At 28.7% G+C, this 23,034-nt stretch overlaps 2 protein-coding genes across 2 annotated transcripts; both read left to right on the top strand.

Moving 5' to 3' along the window:
- Positions 1-3,014: 3,014 nt before the first annotated feature.
- LOC8273791 lies at positions 3,015-4,032 on the top strand. Its single transcript, XM_002515930.4, has one exon. It carries the CDS (start codon positions 3,075-3,077, stop codon positions 3,777-3,779), a length of 705 nt encoding a protein of 234 aa, XP_002515976.1. The 5' UTR covers positions 3,015-3,074; the 3' UTR covers positions 3,780-4,032.
- Positions 4,033-17,395: 13,363 nt separating this feature from the next.
- LOC8273790 (casein kinase 1-like protein HD16) lies at positions 17,396-22,830 on the top strand. The gene is made up of 16 exons (XM_048377772.1): positions 17,396-18,091; positions 19,139-19,270; positions 19,371-19,444; positions 19,534-19,603; positions 19,715-19,770; positions 19,869-19,940; positions 20,134-20,228; positions 20,340-20,406; positions 20,526-20,655; positions 20,752-20,970; positions 21,059-21,204; positions 21,487-21,661; positions 21,807-21,897; positions 21,980-22,137; positions 22,220-22,408; positions 22,507-22,830. The coding sequence occupies exons 1-16, from the start codon at positions 17,666-17,668 to the stop codon at positions 22,564-22,566; spliced, it is 2,160 nt and encodes a 719-aa protein (XP_048233729.1). The 5' UTR covers positions 17,396-17,665; the 3' UTR covers positions 22,567-22,830.
- The last annotated feature ends 204 nt before the right edge of the window (positions 22,831-23,034 follow it).

Raw genomic sequence — 23,034 nt, 5'->3', positions numbered from 1 at the left:
AATCATGAGTAAAAGCTCCATCAGCAGTTGGAGAGCACGTGACTTCTCCCTATTTATGTACTTGGGGCAATGCAGCCAGTTAGTTGTATCTTAGCGGATGTCAATGTCTCCAAGTCCTTACTACTTAGTATTGTGTTTGTGACCACTTTCATTGAATCTTTTTATGTCTACTAATTTGTACATGACACTATTTTCTTTGTCCTTTTTAATCTTTACAGTTAATTAGTATAACTTTATAACATCCTTAATTAGATATGTTGATGGATTTAAATATCCTTTTACATGAGCTTGAATTTGGAAATATTCTATTATTTTCTAAATGAATTTAACGAAATTATCTTTTAAAGTCTATCTAATATATAAATTTTTTTAGTTAGAGTCGGATTTATATGAATTTTTAATTTCAATAATCGAATTAGCCAAACTCGAATCAAAATTTTGAAAAATCCAAACCCGGCTAAAAAACTCTGCATGGGTTTTTAACAAATCTAGCCTATCTTGTGTATGAAGACCATTTCTAGCCAATAAGCACCTCTGGAGATTGAGCCAGCTTGCTTCCATAATTGTTGTATATAAGTTTTGCTGGTATTATGATTTTTTTTTTTTTTTTTTGGGGGGGGGGGGGGTGTGTTGGTTACTAGCACCAACGCAGCATGGGACAAAAGGGTAAATTTACAGCTTGAACTTATATCTTATATTCTATTTTAAACTTTTTTAGTAAATAGTTTTATAAACTTATATCTAAGTACAATCTAAATTTTTTCAAAACAGTGAAAGACCATTAAATTTTTAGATTTAATTGAATTATAAAAATTAAAAATAACATTCATTTTGTTAATAACTTTTAAATTTTAAATTTTATTAAAAATGCTCTTATATAATGCATTGTTAGATATTGTATTAGTAAATTAATAAAATAATTTTTTTAGAAATTTTTATAATTCAGTTAAAATCTAAAAGTTTAATATTATTTTACTTTTAGAAAGTTTAAATTGTGTATATTTGACATTTGGACACAAGATTAGAGAGTTATTTGTTAAAAAATTTAAGTTGAATGTATTTGACCTTAGACATAAATTTAAGGAGCTATTTGCTGAAAAGTTTAAATTAAATATATTTGACTTTTGGAGAAAAATTAAGGGGATAATTAACTCTTTATCCTACTCTATGTTAGGCTTTTATGTTTAAGGTTGATTAAAGATTTTTTAATATATTATATAAGATTTATTTATAAATTTCTAATTATATTTATTACACCTTACATAGTAAAATATAATATAATATTAGTTAATTTGTATGTAAATTATAATAATTTCTAACAGTAAAATAATTAATAGAAGTGTATATATTAAATATTTTCTATTAGTATTATTTATATCTCAAACATAAATATCATAATTAGTCTAATATATCTAAAATTGACACTTGGTAATATAAATTTTTTAAGGCAACATAATATGTTCATAAATGAATTTTATATTAAAATTATAAGAATATCGTAAAATACTTAAAGTTGAAATTAAATATTTTTTGCAAAATATACTACCGAAAGATTGCATTAGGAGACAAAAAGAAGAAGAAGAAGAAGGTTAATGAAAACCTACTAATCTATTTACTAACTTATAAATTCCTATGAAATTGAAATAAATAATATGAAAATTTATAAAATATAAAAAAATAAAAATCATACTTAAACTCTTTGAAAATATAAAATATACATCAGCACTACAAATAATTACTCACAAGTAATTAATCTAGCATGAAAAGATAAAACAGAAACCAAAAATAAAAGTGAATGCATATAATCATATAGTAAATTAGAGAAACATTAATGCAGTTGAATTAAAATTTAGATGACTGTAGTACCTTCTTGTTTAAATGGAGTTTCACCTTTTTTTTTTCTTTAAGGATGTTCACAAGTGGAGATATATATATATATATGATAATAATAATAAATAATAAGAATAATAATAATATAAAAATGTATATATTATCCATTTGGATATTTTGTTACAATTAATAAACGAGAAAAGGGAGAGTAAATTACTGAAAAATAAAAAATAAAAGCTATCATTAATGAAGTTTTTAGATTAAAATGAGTAAAAACAAGAATGAATAATTAATTAATTTATAAAGGAAATCAGAAAAAAAAACATAAAACTTATAGATGAATAAAAACTAGTAAATGAAGAAAAATGAAAAAAAAAGGATAATTAACTTATAAAGCAGAGTTTTTTTTTACCATGATATATATATATATATATATATATATATATAATGGAAAACAAAATACAAAAGCAAAGGAAATAAAAATAATAACATAAAAATTGCTTCCATAACTTAAAATTTTAAAATTTATTATTATTACAATTGTGGATTAAAGAAAAAAATATTTATTTTATAATTTAATACTTTTAAAATAAATTTAATAAATATTAATATTTAGTAATTCGACATGGTAATTTTAATTAAAGCATTGCTTTTACTTCAGCGTTCTAATATATAATATATTTTGGATTGTTATTTAGTGCTTTACAAGTTACCAAGTATAATACTTAGGTGTAATTATTTAAGTTGATTGACTTTGGTAATTAATTTGTAACTTTTTTATATAATGTTTTCTATTAAAAACTAAAATGATTAATAAAAATATCATATTATTTCCTTTCTTTTAAGAAAAAAAAAGCGTCCAGCATAGTGTCTGTGTGGGTAAGAATTTTCCACGAATGGCTGTCAAGATTTAATTGAGGTGAGTCGATTGTATTGATTCAAGCAATTGTTCACCCTCACCTCTCTCAAGCTTACAATATCTAAATACACTAGATCATACCCACTTATAATGATTGCGCCAATTATTTATTTAATAAATAAATAAATAAATATTTAAACAACCCTAACTATCCATGAGCCCATGGGTTGCTATAGTACACACACTTTGTGCTCTCCTCTTTTTTATTTTATTTTATTTTAATGTTTCCACCTCCACACACTCCCCTTTATAAACCCTCCCACCTCTCTTCTCTTCTTCTCATCCCCAAACAAGTCTCCTCTTCTCTCTTTCGCTCTCAATAGAAATGCAAAAACATCACAAAGAAATATTATCTCTCTTCGTGTATATGAAATCACAGAAAATGGAGCAAAGTAATCTACCAGTCATGGCAAAAAGATTATGGGAAACTGTACGTGTTATTTTCTTCATGCTAAGGAAAGGCATATCCACAAAGAGAAAACTTCTTGTTGATCTTAACATGATGCTTAAACGTGGCAACAAGATTGCATCTAAAGCTATTGGCAACCTCATGTTCCACCACCACGACAACCACTGCCACCACCACTCCCATGACCTCTCATTCTCCGCTCCACCACATGAGTACGAGTTCAGCTGCAGTAACACCCCGATGTACACACTTCCTTTCCATGCCAACAAGCGCCGACACCATCACAACAACCACCACCAGTATAACAACTTCTTTTCTTGTGCATTTAACGCTCCGCCTACCCTTGACGATGATGTTACAACCATGAATGCGGTGAAGCTTGCTCTGGAGATGTTAAATAATAACAACAATGAGACTGCGGTGGAGGCACCGTCCCCTATGTTGCCAGGGTTCGGTCGGAGTCCAATGGTAAGGCAGTTGAGGATAACAGACTCGCCGTTTCCATTGAGAGATGACGACTATGATAATGGAATTGTGGACAAGAAAGCTGAAGAGTTTATAGAGAAGTTTTATAAGGAACTAAGGCAGCAGCAAAAGGAAACGATATATGATCGTCGCTAAATTAGAGTGTCATTATATATAATTAAGGTTTGTTTGGGTACGTACTACTAATTGTTTGTTGTTTGTCGCTGTTGTGGACAAAACAATTTGCATAAAGAGTCCATTATATAAGGATTTTCAGTTTTTGTTATGTTACTTATTGAAGAAGAAGGATAGAATTAAGCCAAAAAAAATATATAAATGAGGTGTATATTACGGAGAATTATAAGTTGAGCCTTCTGTTATATATATATATTTTCTCTTTATTTTACAATTAAGAGGTCCAAACCAAGCATAATATATATAGGTTTAATTTCATCTTCTTCTAATTAATTGATTTTGATGAATCGGGTTTCAACTTGAGAGTTCTCAATTTTAAGAAGGATTTCAATCTTAATTAAATTTTATTTAATTAGTATTCTAGTTTCAATCTATAGGTTCAAAGAAAAAACATTAGATTCTTAAGATATTCATTTGGAACAAATATGGACTGATTAGTTCAACTTTTTAAGATATTTAACTTTACTTTCTTTCTTTTTTTAAATTGTTGCTTATATAGCTTATGTTTTTGAGTACTAATTTGATTAGAAATGAGGCTTTCTTTTGCAAGACATTGAGTGTGTCATGGAAATCAGAGAAAGGCAAGGAGAGCTATTGCTATGCATAAATTACATTGATTAATTTTCTTTATGGAATTAAGCAGCTTTTTTTACAGCCTTTGCTTTGGGCCATCGACTCCACTTATTTGTCCTCATGCGATCCACTAAGTTAAAAGTAACACTATTAGCTGGCCCCTCTACTAAATACAATCAACTTTTTTCAATCTTTTCCTTCTTTTTCTTTGCATTGGTTTCCCTACTTTGAATTTTACAAGAAACTTCCCTTTGTGTTAGGTCTTCAATTGTTTTCTTTTTCTTGGTCACATCTTCAATGGGTTCTTTGGATATTTAATGTAGTACTCTCTGGCTGTTGCGTTGAACAACCATATTCCAGTTCAGAGCACTATTAATTATACCAATGTTAGAATTACATTTACTTAATTTTCAAATACCAATATACTTAAGATATCTGTATTACTCATCCAACAATTGAAATCAATATAGGAAGTATCCAAGACATTCTCTTCGTCATAAAGGGTATAATCATTTTAAATAGTATATCAGTTGAGCCATTTTCGATAATTTATGAGATAAAGAGCTTAGTTGAGTCCTTTTCGATAATACACGAGAAAAAGAGCTCAATCTTTTATGCTGTCATTTTGAAAATAATAATATAAATACTTACTTAATTTTATTTTGATTACAAAATTTTAATTTATTTATTTTAATTATTTAATTTTATTTCTTATGAAAATTTAGTGATTTTGTCGATTAAAATTTGTCATATCACTTTTTTCTTTTAATTATTCTTTTCTGATTGATTATTTTTGACACATGTCAATCTTTCACTAAACTTAAATGCAATTAAAATTAGATAAGTAAAATAAATTAAAATAAAATTTAATCAGCAACACAAAATCCAATTCAAAATTGTGTGAGCATTTGTTTTATTATCCCTTTCATTTTTCTTTGGATGTATAGCATTGAATTATTAGTCGATATCTGTCTTTGACAAATTATTCTTCCGGGCAAAAAGGTATGTTTGAAGTTCTCATAGAAACAACTCAGTCCATTTTCACCAAGTTATTGCATGATTGTGTCTGTTAAGATCATTAACTATAAATTCTTCAATAATCACACTAGTGGAAGAAATATTTTCTTTTCAAATATAGACGACTTAAAATTGTCAATGATGTATATATATATAACTGTAATCTGTTGATTAGTTCCATATGCATATATAGTGAAAAAGCACTGGAATTATCAGATGTTTTTCTTGTACGTAAGAAAATGTTTAGGAATTAGTATGGTCCAACCATATTCGAGCAACAAAATAAAGCAACACCAAGTACATCGTGGTCTTTAGTTAATGTATTTTCTATTCAAAGTAAATTGTTTGCAATGGATTAATTAGTAGAGCTTGATTAAGCTAGCTAGATTGATTAGATATGTAAAGGCTTGCCCTAAGGAATGTCTTGTCTGCTTAATTAATTACTATTCAATTAATTAATCTGGCTGACTAGCAACAGCAAAATATATAAAAGCAACAATAATTCTAGCACTGGACAAGGAAGCGAACATGGATTTCAATCAGCAGAATCCGCCATTGTTTCAGCAGAGAAGATTAAAAATCCAACAAGGGTTCTTGTCGAAAGCGAAAGCAGCTGATTAATTTATTAATATCAGAAAGGAAAGAAAAACTGAAAACACAAAAACGACTTCAATAGGCTTTGACAATAACAAGTTCCATCAAACAGTAATAATAATTGGAAGAATAATTATAAAATAATTATAGTGAAAATGAGCTGGATGGTTATTACTTGCGGGCAAGATCTTAGAGTTTGATAAGAAAGATGGGGAAAATCTAACAAAAACATGCATAGAAATGGTTCCTTTTTTTTTTTAAAGAAAGAAAAAATGCAGTGTGTGGATGGAGAGTGGACACTTAAACGATCCATAAAGCCAAAAGTTTAGGTAATATGTTAGGTGAAAGTGTGAAATTAAGGCAAAATGCGAGACAGATGTCACCTTTTGAACTTACCGTTGCTTTCTTTTGCACCTGAATATTCATCAATTATGCGTAGTTTGATAATAATTAATGGTGTTTTCCTTGCTATATGAAAGTAACCCTTTTATATATAATATATACACTGTTGTATATTGCATAATTATCGTCTTCTTTGGCTGTTAACAAGAGGTTAGCACAAGTTATTAGCTCCGTCTTTGCGGGATGACAAAATTAGTTATTTATTTCGAAACTACAACTGAGTCATTAATTACTTTATTGTCAAGGAATAATTTCATTTATAATAATAATAATTGATGATTAAGCTCTTCTCTGAGGATGAGTTCTAGTGGGATTCGGGTCCTCTAAATGAAATTTCACTTCTAATGTGATACGGTTCAATTTATTATTTTCCAATAGAATTAGGTTCAATTCAAACTATTATCAAATACAAGATGTAAGTTTATTAACACTATATAAAGAGAGAGAGGTGAGTAGGTCATTCAAGACGCACTCGAGTAAACAACTAACCTTTCATTTCTCTTTAACTTTCAATTAACTTGATCGTTGAACTGAGTATTGAATATGAAATCCGATATTCTCTTTAACTTTGTTTATTGTCTACATAAAGAATAAGTGATTCAACTCAATCAGATCGACTTCTTTAGGTAGAGAATAGTAACATATTTATTGAACTTTCATTTCTCATAAATTTGTAATTTAAATTCTTATTTCTTCAAGTTAAGTATAACGTAATTAATATTGAAATTGCCAAAACTGTGAAGCATGGAATTCGAAATCAATTGTCTTTCTTTGTTTGATAATTCTTGTCGTTTATTTTGGAAGTAGTTGACAAGTTAAAAGCACCTTAACACATGAGTCTAAAGAAGCAAAAGCTCTACTAAAAGTTATTAGTATACCTCATGGGAATTACTTTTGAAGTTTGAAAGTTTGAAGGTTTTAACATATAATATATATATATAAAATCATGTTTTCATTTAAGATTATTGGTTCTCCAATTATTTTCCAGAGGTGGTAGATCCAAAATGATAGTTTTTTACCAACTTGGTGGTGCTCTACCTCATGGTCCCATTTTTGTGCTCTCTGTTCAACAATGTCAACTAAGTTTTAGACTCTTTTTTGTACTTTATTAATAAAAAAAAAAGCCTTAAGATATTTAACCCCATTAAGGAACTGAAGTCTAAAGATCTTGGCATGTGCTAATGCAATTATTGATTGCAAGTTTATTGGAGATTTGACAGCTTGCATCTATAATTTCAAGCTCATGTTATTTATACAATTAATTTGAAAAACCTAAAAGAAAACAAAGTCAGACCTAATTTGTAGAGGAAACCTCTAAACTTACAATCTATTTTCAACTCATTAAAATGTTGTTAGAATTAATCAGTATTTCATTTAATTCTGATATCGTTCTATTATAATTAGAATATATAATTAATTTAATTTAATACCCTTCTAATTCTATAAGTACTCGATGAATTATGACATTACACACACATATATATATATATATATATATATATATATATATATATATATATATATATTTATTTATTTATGAAGAAATCCATATAACTTAATACAAAATTTTGTGCAAGAGTTAAAGATAAAAAGTTAAATAAATATTTTTAATTTTATTTTATTAATATATTAAATAATGTGTTTCTAATTCATAATCTTTCATCATAATGGCTCATTACTAGGATTATCATAAGTAAATTATTTTAAGAGATAAATATTATTTTATATATTAAATTATTATTGCATCAGTATATAAATATATATATATATATATATATATATATATATAATTGATTTGTATTATTATATTTGAATATAAATTAGTTTTTATTTTATTTAGATAAGAATTTCGGAGATATTTTTAAGGAACTCACTTTTATTTTGTTTTTAGTGAATCCGCAGCACTATATCAAGCGACACGGAAGAATATTTCATTTACTTTTTTTCAATTTATTTACTATTTACTATTTATATTAAATTTCTTGTTCATTTTACTATAAATTTTAAGATTCATCTCTTTTCATATTTTTATTTATTTATGGCATTTTCTTTCTTAAAAAATGAGATTTATTTTAATCAATTGTAATAGTTTGTATTAAATGTTGCAAATAAATTTTAAATTTTATTTTGAAACTAGAGCATTGATTTTTTTTAATATTTCCTTATTTATCAGCATTTGAATTTTATTTCAATATTTTTAATTAAATAATCATTAAACCTTTATAGTATAATTAAATTATTCTAGGGAAAATAGAACAATTAGTCAATGATACAAGAAAATTAATAAAATTTAGTGTTGCCATGCAAAGAATTTAAATACTTAATAATTTTATAAGATATAAATCTTAAATGCATTTGATATCAAATTATCCATATTAAACTTGTTACATATATAACAATAGATGAGCTTTTACTATCCAGTAAAGAAATTGCACATAAAATAGTTAAATTTATTTAATAATAATAATTTATGCACATAGCGCTCAAGTAAGTTAATTACATACTAAAAAATACTTCGTATTGATATTATAATTCTTTCAAGATTATAAGGTCTTAAATTTAAATCTCAACATTAAGTCATTGAAAGTTTATTACCTTTTTATTACTTTTGATGCAATAGTAAAATATATACTTTTACGTGTCTGTTTGATTCTACCTCTTTAATTACATGAATTGATCGGGCAGTGCAAATGTGAAAATCATAGAAAATCATTTTCTTGAGATGGAAACTATATATATATACTGCAAATAAGTGAATTACACATAACCCGCAAACTCAATTAAATATATTTCTTGTACAATTTCATAAATAAAAAAATTGTCATTTTCCACACATGTTTAATTGTGTGGCTAAATTGGGTCTTGAATCTTTTTAAAAATTTTGGACAAGTGTCTAAACTAGAAAAAGAGAGATTTCCAATTTAATGTCCTTTGTACTCGGGGGAAAGAAAACACAAGGTGCTTTTGGCTTTTCCTTTGCTTTGCTTTGTTAGATTGTTCACCCAAACCATGCGCTTGGAATTGGTTTGCTTTTTAAACGTGTGGGAAACATAGCAAAAGTAGGCTTTAAGAAAAGTTCAATTTCTTTCAGGCCAAGCTTTCTCCATTTTAATTTCTTCCATTAAACATCTTTTAATTAAGGAAAAGATTATTAAAGCATCCCTTTCACCTTCAAACTATAATATATTACTCACACAAAACCATATTGATTATATGTATACCAAAAGTGCGGGCCTGGGTGTTGCCGCACTAATATATATATATATTTGGATATTAACATTAAATAGAGCTATTTTAAAAAACTTTATGTCATTAAAAATAGAAGATAAGATGTTAAATATGTTCCAAAAATAGTTTTATATATAATATCTTTCTGTAAGAAAATGTTCATTGGACATAAAACATAAACAAGTATATATTTAATATATGTTATGGTCAAATAACATTAAAGTTTCTTATAAATGCATGCATAAGTGAAATATGTTAGTATATATGGTTTCAACATTTGTTTTGCAATTAAGTAATTGGTAGACTGATCTAACTTTGTTGTACGTATTTGATTGGATATTAAAAAATTAGTCTGTGAAAACGATTTCAAGGGAGCAGTGGGTGAAAGGCTGCCATAAATAATGCTCAATAATTGAATACTTCGCTTGTACTAATAATCTCTCTCTCTCTCTCTCTTAAAATATGCCCAAGAACACATATACTTTCTGTGATCTTTTGCCTTTGGGGTCCTTTGAAATATTCTAGAGCTATTTGTTGAATCATGCAACCATTTGATTTGAGACGTGTGGAATTTCGGATGTTACTTTTTATTTTTTTCTTTATGTCAGTGTCAATTTTGGGTGTTTTATTTTTATGCTAACGTAAGATCAATCAAGGTGTTAAAAAGGGATTTTATAAATATTTACAGACATCAAATGCCTAAATGTATTTAATAGCTTCAAAACGATATCGTTTAGTATTTCAGTGAAAATATTTTTAGCGAATTATCAGATAATAATAATCTAAGCTCTCTAATCAGATACCGCATCCAATATTATAATCAAATCATTTAATTTATTGTCGAAACATATTTAGCTTCAATCCAAAAATAAATTAGTATTCAATTATCGTCTAACTATATATTTATATATATATATGAAAATAACTGTATTGTATTCATATATCTAAGTGTCATTTATAATTGCCATTGTAAAAATTTATAAAGATAATCAATTCTATTCATTGATTTTTCACGATGAAGACACTTGGCTGAGGGAATGTGTCTGCCAAATTATTGGAAGGCAAATAGAGAACAGAATTCGAAAGTAGAAAAGGGTGTATTGACTTTATAAGGTTTGATTTGATTATTTGGTTAATACCAAATTGCAAGTTAAAGTGGGAACTAAAGTTTGATGCTTTTAAGGCCAAAATGTAATGGGGGGTTTTGGTGTTTAATTACCTGTCTAAAGCTAAAAGCTTTAACACATGGAAGTCTCAAATCCGGTGCTCATCCGAACAATCGAACTAATTAATTAATTAATTAAGAGTGAACTTTTGTTGGGGACAGAGCTGACCATTCTCTCAAATCAGCTTCTCATTTATAATTGCTTTTGTTTCCTTTTTCCTTTTTTGTTTCTTCATTAGATTAATCTTAGCTCAACCTTATAAGACCAATTAAGCAAATTTGATCTAGGGCATAGAAAGATATTTTTGGGTTTATAATTTTCTTTTCTCAAAATCTACTTGTGTTTCATCGACTTGGTTTAAAAGTTATAATTATTAGTCTATTTTTCAGTTTATTTTATAGAAAATTGTCTTTATAATTCAGACTTATTATGCTACGTTGTTTTATAGATAAACCTGACCAACATTTTAGTCCATAAAATAATATTATTTGTATAACTAATTTTGTAATTTTTCTTATATATATATATATATTAAGAATCTAAGAAAAAATTATTATAAAACGAGCTATTTATCATTATAATAAGTATTAAATAGAAGCACAGTGGTATATGCAGCTAAAGCATTCTAATAGATTGGTAAATTTGAATTTTATTTTTAGATGACCTGATCAATTTGATTAGGTATTCACTATCTATTTCTATTATCAAGCTAAAATTGTGACTGCAATGCTAAAATGAATGACATTTAGCAGTTCATTTTCTTGATACATTTCTTCTTGAGATGAACAAATGAAGTATGAAATAGATTTGACTCCTTTAGTTTCTTTATTCTAAACCGGATGAGATTTAAAAAAAAAAAAAAAGAATTTTAAATATATATAACAACTATTACTTTTTTTATCCTAAAATTGAGAGCACCACCAAACATTCTCATCCGGGATATCCTTGACCATATTCCTCCAGAAATACATGAAGAATTATTTGTTAGTGAACAAAGTATATTTATGAATTGGATAATTCCCTCTTTTCATTTGGATGAGAAAGTGCAATTCTTTTTTTTTTTTTTTTTCTGTTTTTGTTAGAATTCTTTGTCCTCCTTTTTCTGTGTGGATAATTTCATGTGCCACAACTTATAATGCTTATAATTATTGGACAAAGATTCCCAAAAACATAGGAAGTACAATAATTAAGACTTTTAGAATGGATAATATTGCTCCAAACATGTCACTTTAGCCTATGCTTAGGATGGTTGATTAGCAAGTGGGAAACACAATACTTTTAACAAAAATTAATCAATTCTAGTATATTAAATTTTATTAATTCAAGGTTTAATAATTAAAATTAGAACCCCAACTATAGGAGAAGATCATATTGCAAATATATATAATTTTTGAAACCATTATATATCTTTATGCATGCTGCCATATCAAGAAAAGAATGCACCATTAATGAAATTTTCTAAAATATTTTTTTTTCTCAATCTCATCCCCTGCATTTGAAGAATAATATGTAAACTTTGTGAAATTGGATGAATTTCCTTTCCTTTTGCCTAATAAATCATCAACAAATTCATGCCACAATATATGTATATAAGTTGTTTGCTAAAAGCAATAACAATAAAGTTGGTGTATTATTTTTGGCCACTCAAGAGTACAGTTGTTTACTTGTAATAATTAAAGCTTGAACAAATACAACTCTCTTAGATATTGTGCTTATCCAAATGCACTATATTAGCAATAAAAGAATTTTAGGTCACCAAAGAATTCTGTCTTAGTTAGAGGTGGCTTTATATCTCTAACTTATTAGCTTGAGAATCTAACCTAAATCCAACATAAATAAAGTAAATTTGAGAAACAAAAATTATTGTTTAGTTGTCTTTCTTTCTTCAGTATTTTGTTACTTCTTTACAGAATATATTTAATTAAAACATATTGCATTGCTACACAATAATATATGTTGATTGTTTATAGATAATTGGTCCTCCACTATGTACTTAATGCTTAATTAAAAAAGGTGGGCTCCATAAAATTAAATAATCTTGGTATCCAATTTTCTTTTTGGGTCAGTAGCATTTTGATCTTATCCATTTTGGACAGGACATTTTCTCAGACATTTGGGTTACCTGCATGTTAAGGATGTTTAGCAAATAGGAAGCAAGATTGTCAAGCCAACACTCTGAAACTTTCAAGTTTATGCACTAAAAAAGAATAACATTATATTACTAATCACTGAAACATTCGAGTCTTGTAGAAGTTGTTCAGGAGTTGTACGCCTGCATGCATCTATTGTTATTATTTATTAGTCTCTTTTATATCCTTTTTTTTTTTCTCTGAAAATGTGTGAGGGTGTCTTTTCTTATTCAGAAATATGTGTGTTTTAATTCATACAAATGAGTAAAGATTATTTTTTTTTATAAAAATTTTAATTTTTATTGTTATAGCTATATAAATCTTTTCACATGCTTTAGCATCTCCATCTTACCTTATGTTTAGAAATCTCTTAGGGAGAAAAGAAAATAAAGACTTTATTTTCCTTTTCTAAAAAACAAAATATGAAATGAAAAAAATCACTATCTTATAAATTTACTATTTTACTCATTATTTAATAAGATAATATAATATATCAATTAAAGAGATAGAATAAGATAGTAATTTAATATAAATTGTAAAAGATTTTTTTTAATTTTTCTTTAGTTGTTTTTTAATTGTTTTACTAAAAAAATATTTTAAAAAAAACTAAAAAAAATCAAAACCGTTATTTTGAAAAAAATAAAAAATCGCATCTTTAATATTTTCAAATAATAAAAGAAAAATTACAGAGTATGTTTGATGAAAAATAGAAAAGATGAGTATTTTTATTATTTTTCCTTAAAAACTTTTAACAGAGTTAGGGTTTCATGAGGCTGAGTCAAAGGAGAGACCCATAGCAATCAAGGACTAGGAAATAGCCCATTACTGAAGCTCCTAGGCTGCGTGGGCAAACCCAACCCAAGAGAGTCTTGTAAGGAATAGAAAACCAAGACTTAGGCTTAGAGCTGAATGCGATAAATCAGCTCTGAGAAGTGCAGACTTAAACCTGGAGCTACCAATTCGGATGTTTAACAAACGGTTAGATGGAACAATATTTTAGTATCTATCTATCATATAGAAACTGAAACATTAGGTTAAGAGCCCTGCGCTCTACCATCTCAGCTAGACCACCTCTTGCTTTAGTATCCTGAACTACATTTATAACCATTAAAAACGACTTAATAACCTTCTTTCTTCCTTAGAAATATCACTTAAATCTAATATTTTTGGAAGAAAAAGTGATATTTACTCCTGAGCAAAAGTCACTTAGCTTTAAAGGTTAGTTTAAGAGATTGATCTTCGGTAAAATTGGAAATTACAATAACAACTATGAAAATATAACTAAACTATTGATGTAAGCACATTTATAGAGTTTGGCCCAAACCAAATGTTATGTACTATCGTTATTATTATTTTAATTATAAAATTAAATTGATAGATATAATTTAATAAATTTTTTAATATTTAATATTAATTTATCAATTTTTTAAAACTAATAGTAAACTAATAAATGTCTCTAATTTCTTTAAAATTCTAAAACTTTATAAATGCAATAATATAAAAATTATCTATTAATTAATTTTAATATTATATAAATTAATATATTAATATAATTGATATTACTGTTTTTATAATTAAAAATTAATTCATTATTAAATATAATATTAAAAATATAATTTAAAAATTAGAATTATTATTTAATTATAAAACTAATTTATTAGTTAATATAATATTAAAATATAATTGATGTGCTATTTCTTAAAATATAATTACTATCATTATCTTAGTAGAAAACTATTTACTAGTTAATGTAATACTATAATGTAATCAATATATTATTTTTTAGAATTAGAGTCGGTGTTTAATTAGGAATACAGCTTATGAATCAATAAATTAATAAAAAAATTATAAAATTACACATAACTTTGAATTCCATATGTTAAAATAAAATTTTTATGTGTCAAAAATTAAGATACATGTGAAAAAAATTTAAATCTCAAAAATTATTATATATTAATTGTTTACCCGTGAATATAATATTTTTTATAATTAAAATTATTATCTATTTAAAAACTAATTTATTAATTAATATAATATTAAAATAAAATTAATATATTATTTTTTAGAATAATTATTATCTAATTAGAAAACTAATCATTATCTAAAAAGAAAATAATTCACTATTAATATGTTATCTCTTAAAATTAGGATGAGTGTTTAATTAAAAGTGTAATTTATTAAGTATTGAATTAATAAAAAATTATAAAATTATACATAAGCTTGAAGTTCACGTGTCAAAAATAAATACACATATAAAGACAATAATTCTATGTGTCAAAAATTAAACATATATAACAAAAGATTTTAAGTTTTATAAATTAATATATATATATATATATATATATATATAAAAGGTATATTTCTTTTTCTATTTTCTAACTTTGGTTAAATAAATAACATTTCTATCAGTTAGTTCAGCGGAGCATTCTTTCTCAAATCCTCTCCGAATTTACTGCATCCATGAAAAAGGGATGACAAACGGAAATCAATTATATCTTGCATTATTTTCGGGAGTAATGTTAGATGGGTCATTGTTTTTTGTCTCATTTCCGGTTCACCTGAAGTGATATCTATTATTTTTATAAAACTGTCACTTAATATTTTAAAATCAATAATAATTTTATAAAATTAATGAATATCACATCACTTGGGCAAAAAGTGAGATAAAAAATAATAAAATGTTTAGCATTTTTCTATTTTTAAAGCCATTTTTAATTATCTAGATGGAACCTATGTGCTTTATGAAAATAAAATTGACGTGATTTTATTTTTTATTTTTAGTACTATCTATTCCGTCTCTTGAAAATATAAACTAATTTATCTTGACTTTCATACTAATGGAATAAATGATTTTGTTAAATCAAATGTTTTACTTATTAAAATTTAATAGAATATGAGCTTATATAAAAAAAGAATAATAATTTAACTAGGTTTGAATTGGTAAGAACTCTTATTTTTTGAAGTAAAGTTCTCAAATTCGGATTTTTTTAAACTTCCTATGAGATTATTTCCCATAACCTAAAAATTAGGCATAAAAATTGAAATTCATAATACTAATCATACATGTGGTAAAAATAAAACTTAAACTTATACATTTCAAAAGCAAAAGCGTTGTAAGACTTGAGTTATCTCTCAGCTCTTGAGATTTGGTCTAATATATGACCCAGACTCTGTATCTTTTTATTATATTAAATTCATTTTAGTTTTAATAAAACTAACTACTACTTCTTTCTATGTAAGTCTAAGAATTAAACTAGTAATTTAAAGTTACAATTTGATTTTAAACTTATTATCAAGTATCAAACTCGTCGAAAATTAATTTTATTTAAATAAAATAAAATTTAAATTTTACTAGACACTAAAATTAAATTATATTAAAAATAAAAATTTTACTCATATTAATCTCATTTAAACGGTTGATAAAAAGTTACAGCTTTTAACATTTAAGATTTTCATGATCTTCTTCATAGATAGCAAATTTATTAGTTTGGTGTCTAGATTAAGATATGATTATTTAATTAAATTTTTACTTCTTATATAGTTTCACTATAATATATAGTAGAATGATATTGTTTAACTAGAAATGTTTTTTTATATTAATAATAAAAACTAAATTATATCATAATTTAATAATATTATTATAAAGATAAATAGTTTTAAAATATTTATATGTTAATGGGTCGCTTATAGTTTTAAAAAATTAGAGTAAAAAAATATATTATATTTTAGTTAGACACTAAAACTAATTTATGCTAAAATAAAATTTTATTTTAATTAAATAATAAAATTAATTTTAAATAAGTTTGATACTTAAAGATAAGTTTAAGGATTAAATTATAATATTAAATTAATAGTTTAATTATTGAACTAATATAAAAAATAATAATTAATTTTATTAAAATTGAAAGAAATTCTAATATAATAAAAATACTATGATCGACTCATATATTAAATCAAAATAGAGACGGTAGATAGTATTTAACCTTAAATATAAAGATGCAAGTGGCTGGTGTTTGTAATTTTTGATATGTTAATGGGTCGCTTATTGTTTAGCCAGAAAAAAACATTTTAACGTTAGTCTTTTCGAGTATGGCTCCACAGCTTAGGCCCTTTATAGAGATTTAAAAGAAAAGCACCAGAAGCAACGGATTGGATCAATGAATATCAAGACAACAATCATGGACTCGCACACACATGAACACTCCAAGACAATTGATATACGTGGGCTGGGTTTGTCAGAGCAAGCAAACCCCACCACTGAAAACCCCCAACACCCGCCCCCCCCCCCCCAACCACTCAAAGCCCCTTTTGTCATTTCCACTACTGTCCTTCTTTTCCTTTTCTAACATAATAATTTCCAGAATCAAAACCTCAATCCTCCCCGTAAATTTCCTTCCATCAGCGGTCCATATTCGCCCACGTAATCGTCTCCAGATTTAGGAAAGAAATTTATCTTTCCCTGTAACAAAAAGTACTTCACAGTCTCTTCTTCTCTCTCTCTAATATCCCAAAAAAATATAAACCTAATTTATTTAAAATTATTGTTACATTTCTCTTTTCCTTCTCTATTCACAGTAGATGCACTTACGGTGTCGTTTTAGTTCTCTTTCCTTGAATCGTCCTGTTTCTTGAGGTTTTTTGTTGCGATTCAATTGGTTTTAGAGTTTTTGATTATCGAGTTAATCGATTTAGTGTGATGAGAAAAATAGTAGTAATAATAAGAAAAAGAGGATGAAAGATGCCGGTACTGCGTAGCGGAGCACGCAGGGGCCGGGGAGCAGCAGCCTCAGCAGGAAGAAGAGCAAAGCAACAAGAAGAAGACCAGGGTATCGCTACAAGAACACGAAGAAGACGTGCAGCAGCAGCAGCAGCAGCCACTGGTGCTGCACTGCCTAATACTAAAAATAAGGATAAAGATAAAGAGGAGGACCAGCAATTGCAGCAACAGCAACAGGTAGTACAAGAAAATATAATTGTTGCTGCTGAAGCAGCGGCGGAGATTAATCAGAACAACAACAATAATAAGGAGGAGGAAAAAGAAGAGGAAGTTGGAGAGAAGGAGATGGATGGGTATGAAGATAATGATAGCGGCGGTGCCGAGAGTAAAGATAATGAAGCCAATGCTGCTGATGATGAGGGGCTTCCTGCTCCTTTACCGGACAAGGTCTGATTTTCTTTTAAACTGCTTATACATTATTCTTTAAGGTTATGAGTTTAGGTTTTATATTTAATTGGGTTATGTTTGTAGATGTGATCACTCATACAGTCTACATGCATTTCTCTTTTTCTTGTTTCTTGTGCTCGAATTCAAGAAAAAGATTGAAGCTTGTGTTCTTCATGTTCACCCCCATTGACATTCTTGTTAATTTATTTCAAGTTTGGTCCTAAATCTCATGAATTATAGGTCTGATCAAGAAATGTAAAGACTAGAAAAAGATTGAAGCTCGTGTTCATCATGTTCACCCCCATTGACATTCTTGTTAATTTGTTTCAAGTTTGGTCCTAAATCTCCTGAATTATAGGTCTGATCAAGAAATGTAAAGACTAGAAATCGGAATTTGCTTAATCTCTTACTATTGACTAATAGTGGGTCTTACTGCTATTCATTGTTTTAGCCTTTAAATTATAATATTTTATTTTTCTTCTTTGAAATATAAAGCAACAGATTAGTTCTGAGAGCTTGCATGACACTAACTGGTTCAACTGCTGTAATCATTGGGAACTTGAATGATTCTCAACTTTACTAGTTTCCTTGTCCATATACTGAAAATTCCTTGTAGGAGTTCATATAGTTAATACTCAGCAGGTATTATATCACATTCGTAAGAAGATATGGGCAAAGAAGCAGCGATCAAGTATTAATGAAAAGGTTTTTATGAAAGAAAAGAAATGGATAATTTTTTTTAATTAGAAGTTAGATTCAACTGCCTTGATGTTTTATGTTCCAGTTATAGGTTAATAAATTGAATTTTTCTTGCATGAAAACACTGTATATCCCAATTCTATACATTTCTTGCATGCAGCTTATGTTTGCACACCTAGCCTTACATGAAGTTCCCCCCTCTTCTCCCCTGCTACTGATAGTGATTGTTTTGTTCCCCTTGGTAGATTATCCCCCGCATTTATCTCATATTTTTTTCTTCAGCATAAGCTGGCTGTCTGTGTTGTTCCTTAAGAACTAAATTTCGATTCCTTGGCTATGATGTTACAGGTTCAGGTTGGTGGTTCCCCACTGTACAAAGTAGAGAAAAAGTTAGGCAAGGGTGGCTTTGGTCAAGTGTATGTTGGTCGACGTGTTTCTCCTACTAATACAAATGATAGAACTGGCCCTGGAGCTGTAGAGGTATTGCAATTATTGTTAGCTGCTTGGATTATTCAATTTGATGTTTGTTCATTAATTTCTACCATGTTTTATTCACTGGCTACAATCTTTGCATTGTCAGGTGGCCTTAAAATTTGAGCACAGAAGCAGTAAAGGATGTAATTATGGACCGCCACATGAGTGGCAAGTTTACAGGTAAGTTTGAATACATTTGTCTTGCTTTGTCATCACTGTTACATGCTAGCAATTATTCTAAATCAGTTTTACTATTCATAATTATGCAGCTTTCTTGGGGGCAGCCATGGTATACCACGAGTACACTACAAGGGTAGGCAAGGTGACTATTATGTCATGGTATGCTATCCTTGTACTCTTTTGTTGTTCACGATCATTGGAACCCTATTTTGGATGATCTATCATTTCCAGATTTCATAATAGTTTTAATGGAAAACTTTTATGCCTTAGGTTATGGACATACTGGGTCCGAGCTTGTGGGATGTCTGGAATAGTAAATCTCAGTCGTGAGTTCAATTCCTTTTGTTTCTTTTTCCTGCTATCTATTTTCCTATTATTTTGTGCAACCACGGTGCTTATATTGAGGCATTGTTATAAATTGCAGAATGTCAGTTGAAATGGTTGTCTGTATTGCTATTGAAGCAATATCCATATTGGAGAAGATGCACTCTAGAGGGTAAGTTTTTCTTTTCCCTATAATTATACCTCCAATGCCTGGTTGTGCTTTTGTTAAGCTGGATTGGATTGTCTGCTGTGGCTAATGGATTGATGAGATAAACATTTTTTTAGCTGTTTGTTATGTGAAAATCGGTTAGTTTATGCTGTCTTGTTCTTAAATAACTATGTCTCAAACTACAAAACTTTTGCAGTTATGTCCATGGAGATGTAAAGCCGGAGAATTTTCTGCTTGGATCTCCAGGAACTCCTGATGAGAAAAAGTTGTTTCTTGTTGATCTTGGATTAGGTAATTGGTATTTCAGCTTGCGTTTCAGTTCCTCTTGGTTGTTAGATGTACAGATGTGCGCTCAACTGTCTTTACCGCTGACCCACTACTTGAAATCCTTTTGGCAATCAGCTACCAGATGGCGAGATACTTCAACTGGTCTGCATGTTGAGTATGACCAAAGGCCTGATGTCTTCAGGTACTGCTTTTGATTATATTGTCTCTGATTTTGAAATATTCTATATACTATTGCAGTGCCATCATTCTATTATTTATTTAGATTCATTGCTTCTTTGCTGATGATTATTGTTGTAACAGAGGAACAGTCCGTTATGCTAGTGTGCATGCCCATTTAGGGAGAACAGCCAGTAGGAGAGATGATCTGGAATCTCTTGCCTACACCCTGATTTTCCTTCTAAAAGGTCGTTTACCTTGGCAGGGGTACCAGGTTAGCGCTCCTTAATTTATTTCTTATGCACGTTGGTATGTGCATAGTTTTTTAATTTTTTTAATTTTTTTTATTTTAACATGATGGTGTTCTCAGGGAGAGAATAAAGGGTTTCTTGTTTGTAAGAAAAAGATGGCAACATCCCCGGAGGCCCTGTGTTGCTTCTGTCCACAGCCTTTCCGACGGTTTGTTGAATATGTGGTAAACTTAAAGTTCAATGAAGTGCCTAATTATGCAAAGTGCATCTCCCTTATTGATGGGATCCTTTGTCTAAGTCCAGATATCAGGCCAATTAACACAGAGGGTGCTGAAAAGGTACATGAGATTGCTTCTTTCTTTTGTAGCTATGATTTGCTTACAAGTTGGAGTTGAGTTAGCTTAATTAAGTTTATGTCTTTTGAAGCTTATTGGTCATAAGAGAGGCCGATTGTTTATGGAAGATGATGAAGAGGAAGAGGAAGATGAACAACCAAAGAAGAAGGTTCGTATGGGCATGGCAGCAACGCAATGGATTAGTGTGTACAATGCTCGTAAACCTATGAAGCAAAGGTATAAATTATATGCATTAAGTCATGAGTACTGGTATTTTAGTGCTATTTTGTTGATACAACAGGCTTTCTTTTTCTTTTTCCTTGCTTTATGAATCTCTCTCTTTGTTTATGAAAATAGTAACTGTATATTATGAATCAGGAGTCTCTTGTAGCTGCTGCCTTTTATTTATTTATTTATTTTTTTAAATCTTGTTTTGTTCTTTGTCCTCTCAATTTGATCTCCTTTGTTTTGTGGTCATAACATTTGAGAATTCAAAGCTTGTGTCATGTGCCTTTGCAGGTATCACTATAACGTGACTGATGCAAGGCTTGCCCAGCACATTGAAAAGGGAAATGAGGATGGCCTGTTTATTAGCAGTGTAGCTTCATCTCAAAATCTCTGGGCGCTGATTATGGATGCCGGTACTAGTTACACTGCTCAAATCTATGAACTATCCCCACATTTTCTTCACAAGGTACATGCTTGAATCTTTGATCTGCTTGAAGCGGTTGTTGACTGTGGTCAGACTGATATTGCTATTTACTGGCTGTTACTGTTTTGTGTAACTTCTGAAAGTGCATTGTAACCATCTAACTGAATCTTGTTTGGCTTGTCTAAAGGAATGGATTATGGAGCACTGGGAGAAGAATTATTATATCAGTGCAATAGCTGGAGCTGCTAATGGAAGTTCCTTAGTTGTAATGTCTAAGGGTTAGTCTAAGTTCTTCAAATCTTGGTTTGTTTGAGAAAGGACTTAGTTTTGTTTGATCAACTTATTTCCATTTGAGTTCAGGTACTCTGTATTTGCAACAGTCTTATAAAGTTAGCGAATCATTTCCTTTCAAATGGATTAACAAAAAGTGGAAAGAGGGCTTCTGTGTTACTGCAATGGCTACCTCAGGGAGTAGATGGGGAGTTGTCATGTCTCGTGGATCAGGGTTTGCACGCCAGGTCATTTTTTTCTGATGCCTTCCTTGTGTTTCTCTCAGGTGCAGAGGGCATGGACAACTGACTGGTTTTTGGCATATTTCAGGTTGTTGAACTTGATTTCCTTTATCCAAGTGAAGGCATACATCGTCGGTGGGATCATGGCTATCGTATTACGGCGACTGCAGCAACTTCGGACCAGGCTGCTTTTGTTCTTAGCGTTCCAAGAAGGAAACCTCAAGATGAAACGCAGGAGACGCTTCGAACTTCTGCTTTTCCTAGCACCCATGTCAAGGTGGGATATCTAATACCCATTATAGCGTTTTTTTTTCTTAAACAAGTTATGTTGATATTCCTGTATTTGGTTCTTAAGATTTTAGATGGTTCTTGCAGGAGAAATGGGCAAAGAATCTATATATTGCGTCGATTTGTTATGGTCGAACAGTCTCTTGAGCTACCTCTCTCTTTGTCTGTGTAATCATCTGGTTGAGAAGAGAAAAGCTTCGGTTTTCTGAAGTGGCATTACCTAGATTAGAGAAATTTTGACGAGTATATAGGTTTCACTCAATTGTAATCACAATATGGAAGCTTTCACTTGTGCCTGTCATTTTTGAACTGTCTTCTGGAAGTGTATGATTAGCCAAAGCTCAAAGGATGATAGGCATCTTTGCTAAACTTTTTTGTACAGTCTTTGGATAATAACTCTTTTAAGTAGGACATCGCGGGTTGCTGATTTTGCTTTAGGCTATGTTTGGCGTCATGTTTCTTAAACCAGCTTTTTCAATCAAGAAAAAAAACATTTATTTTTGTTTTTTGAGTTCTGAGAACTACTTTTTTCCAATGTAGGAAAATTGATAAATTTTTATTTTTCCAAAAATACTTGACAACAATATAAAATAATTAAATATTGCAGAATTTTAA

The sequence above is a fragment of the Ricinus communis genome, chromosome 8 (genome assembly GCF_019578655.1).
Source record: "Ricinus communis isolate WT05 ecotype wild-type chromosome 8, ASM1957865v1, whole genome shotgun sequence".
Classification (NCBI taxonomy): Eukaryota; Viridiplantae; Streptophyta; class Magnoliopsida; order Malpighiales; family Euphorbiaceae; genus Ricinus; species Ricinus communis.
This window is presented reverse-complemented; position numbering and strand designations above follow the sequence as displayed.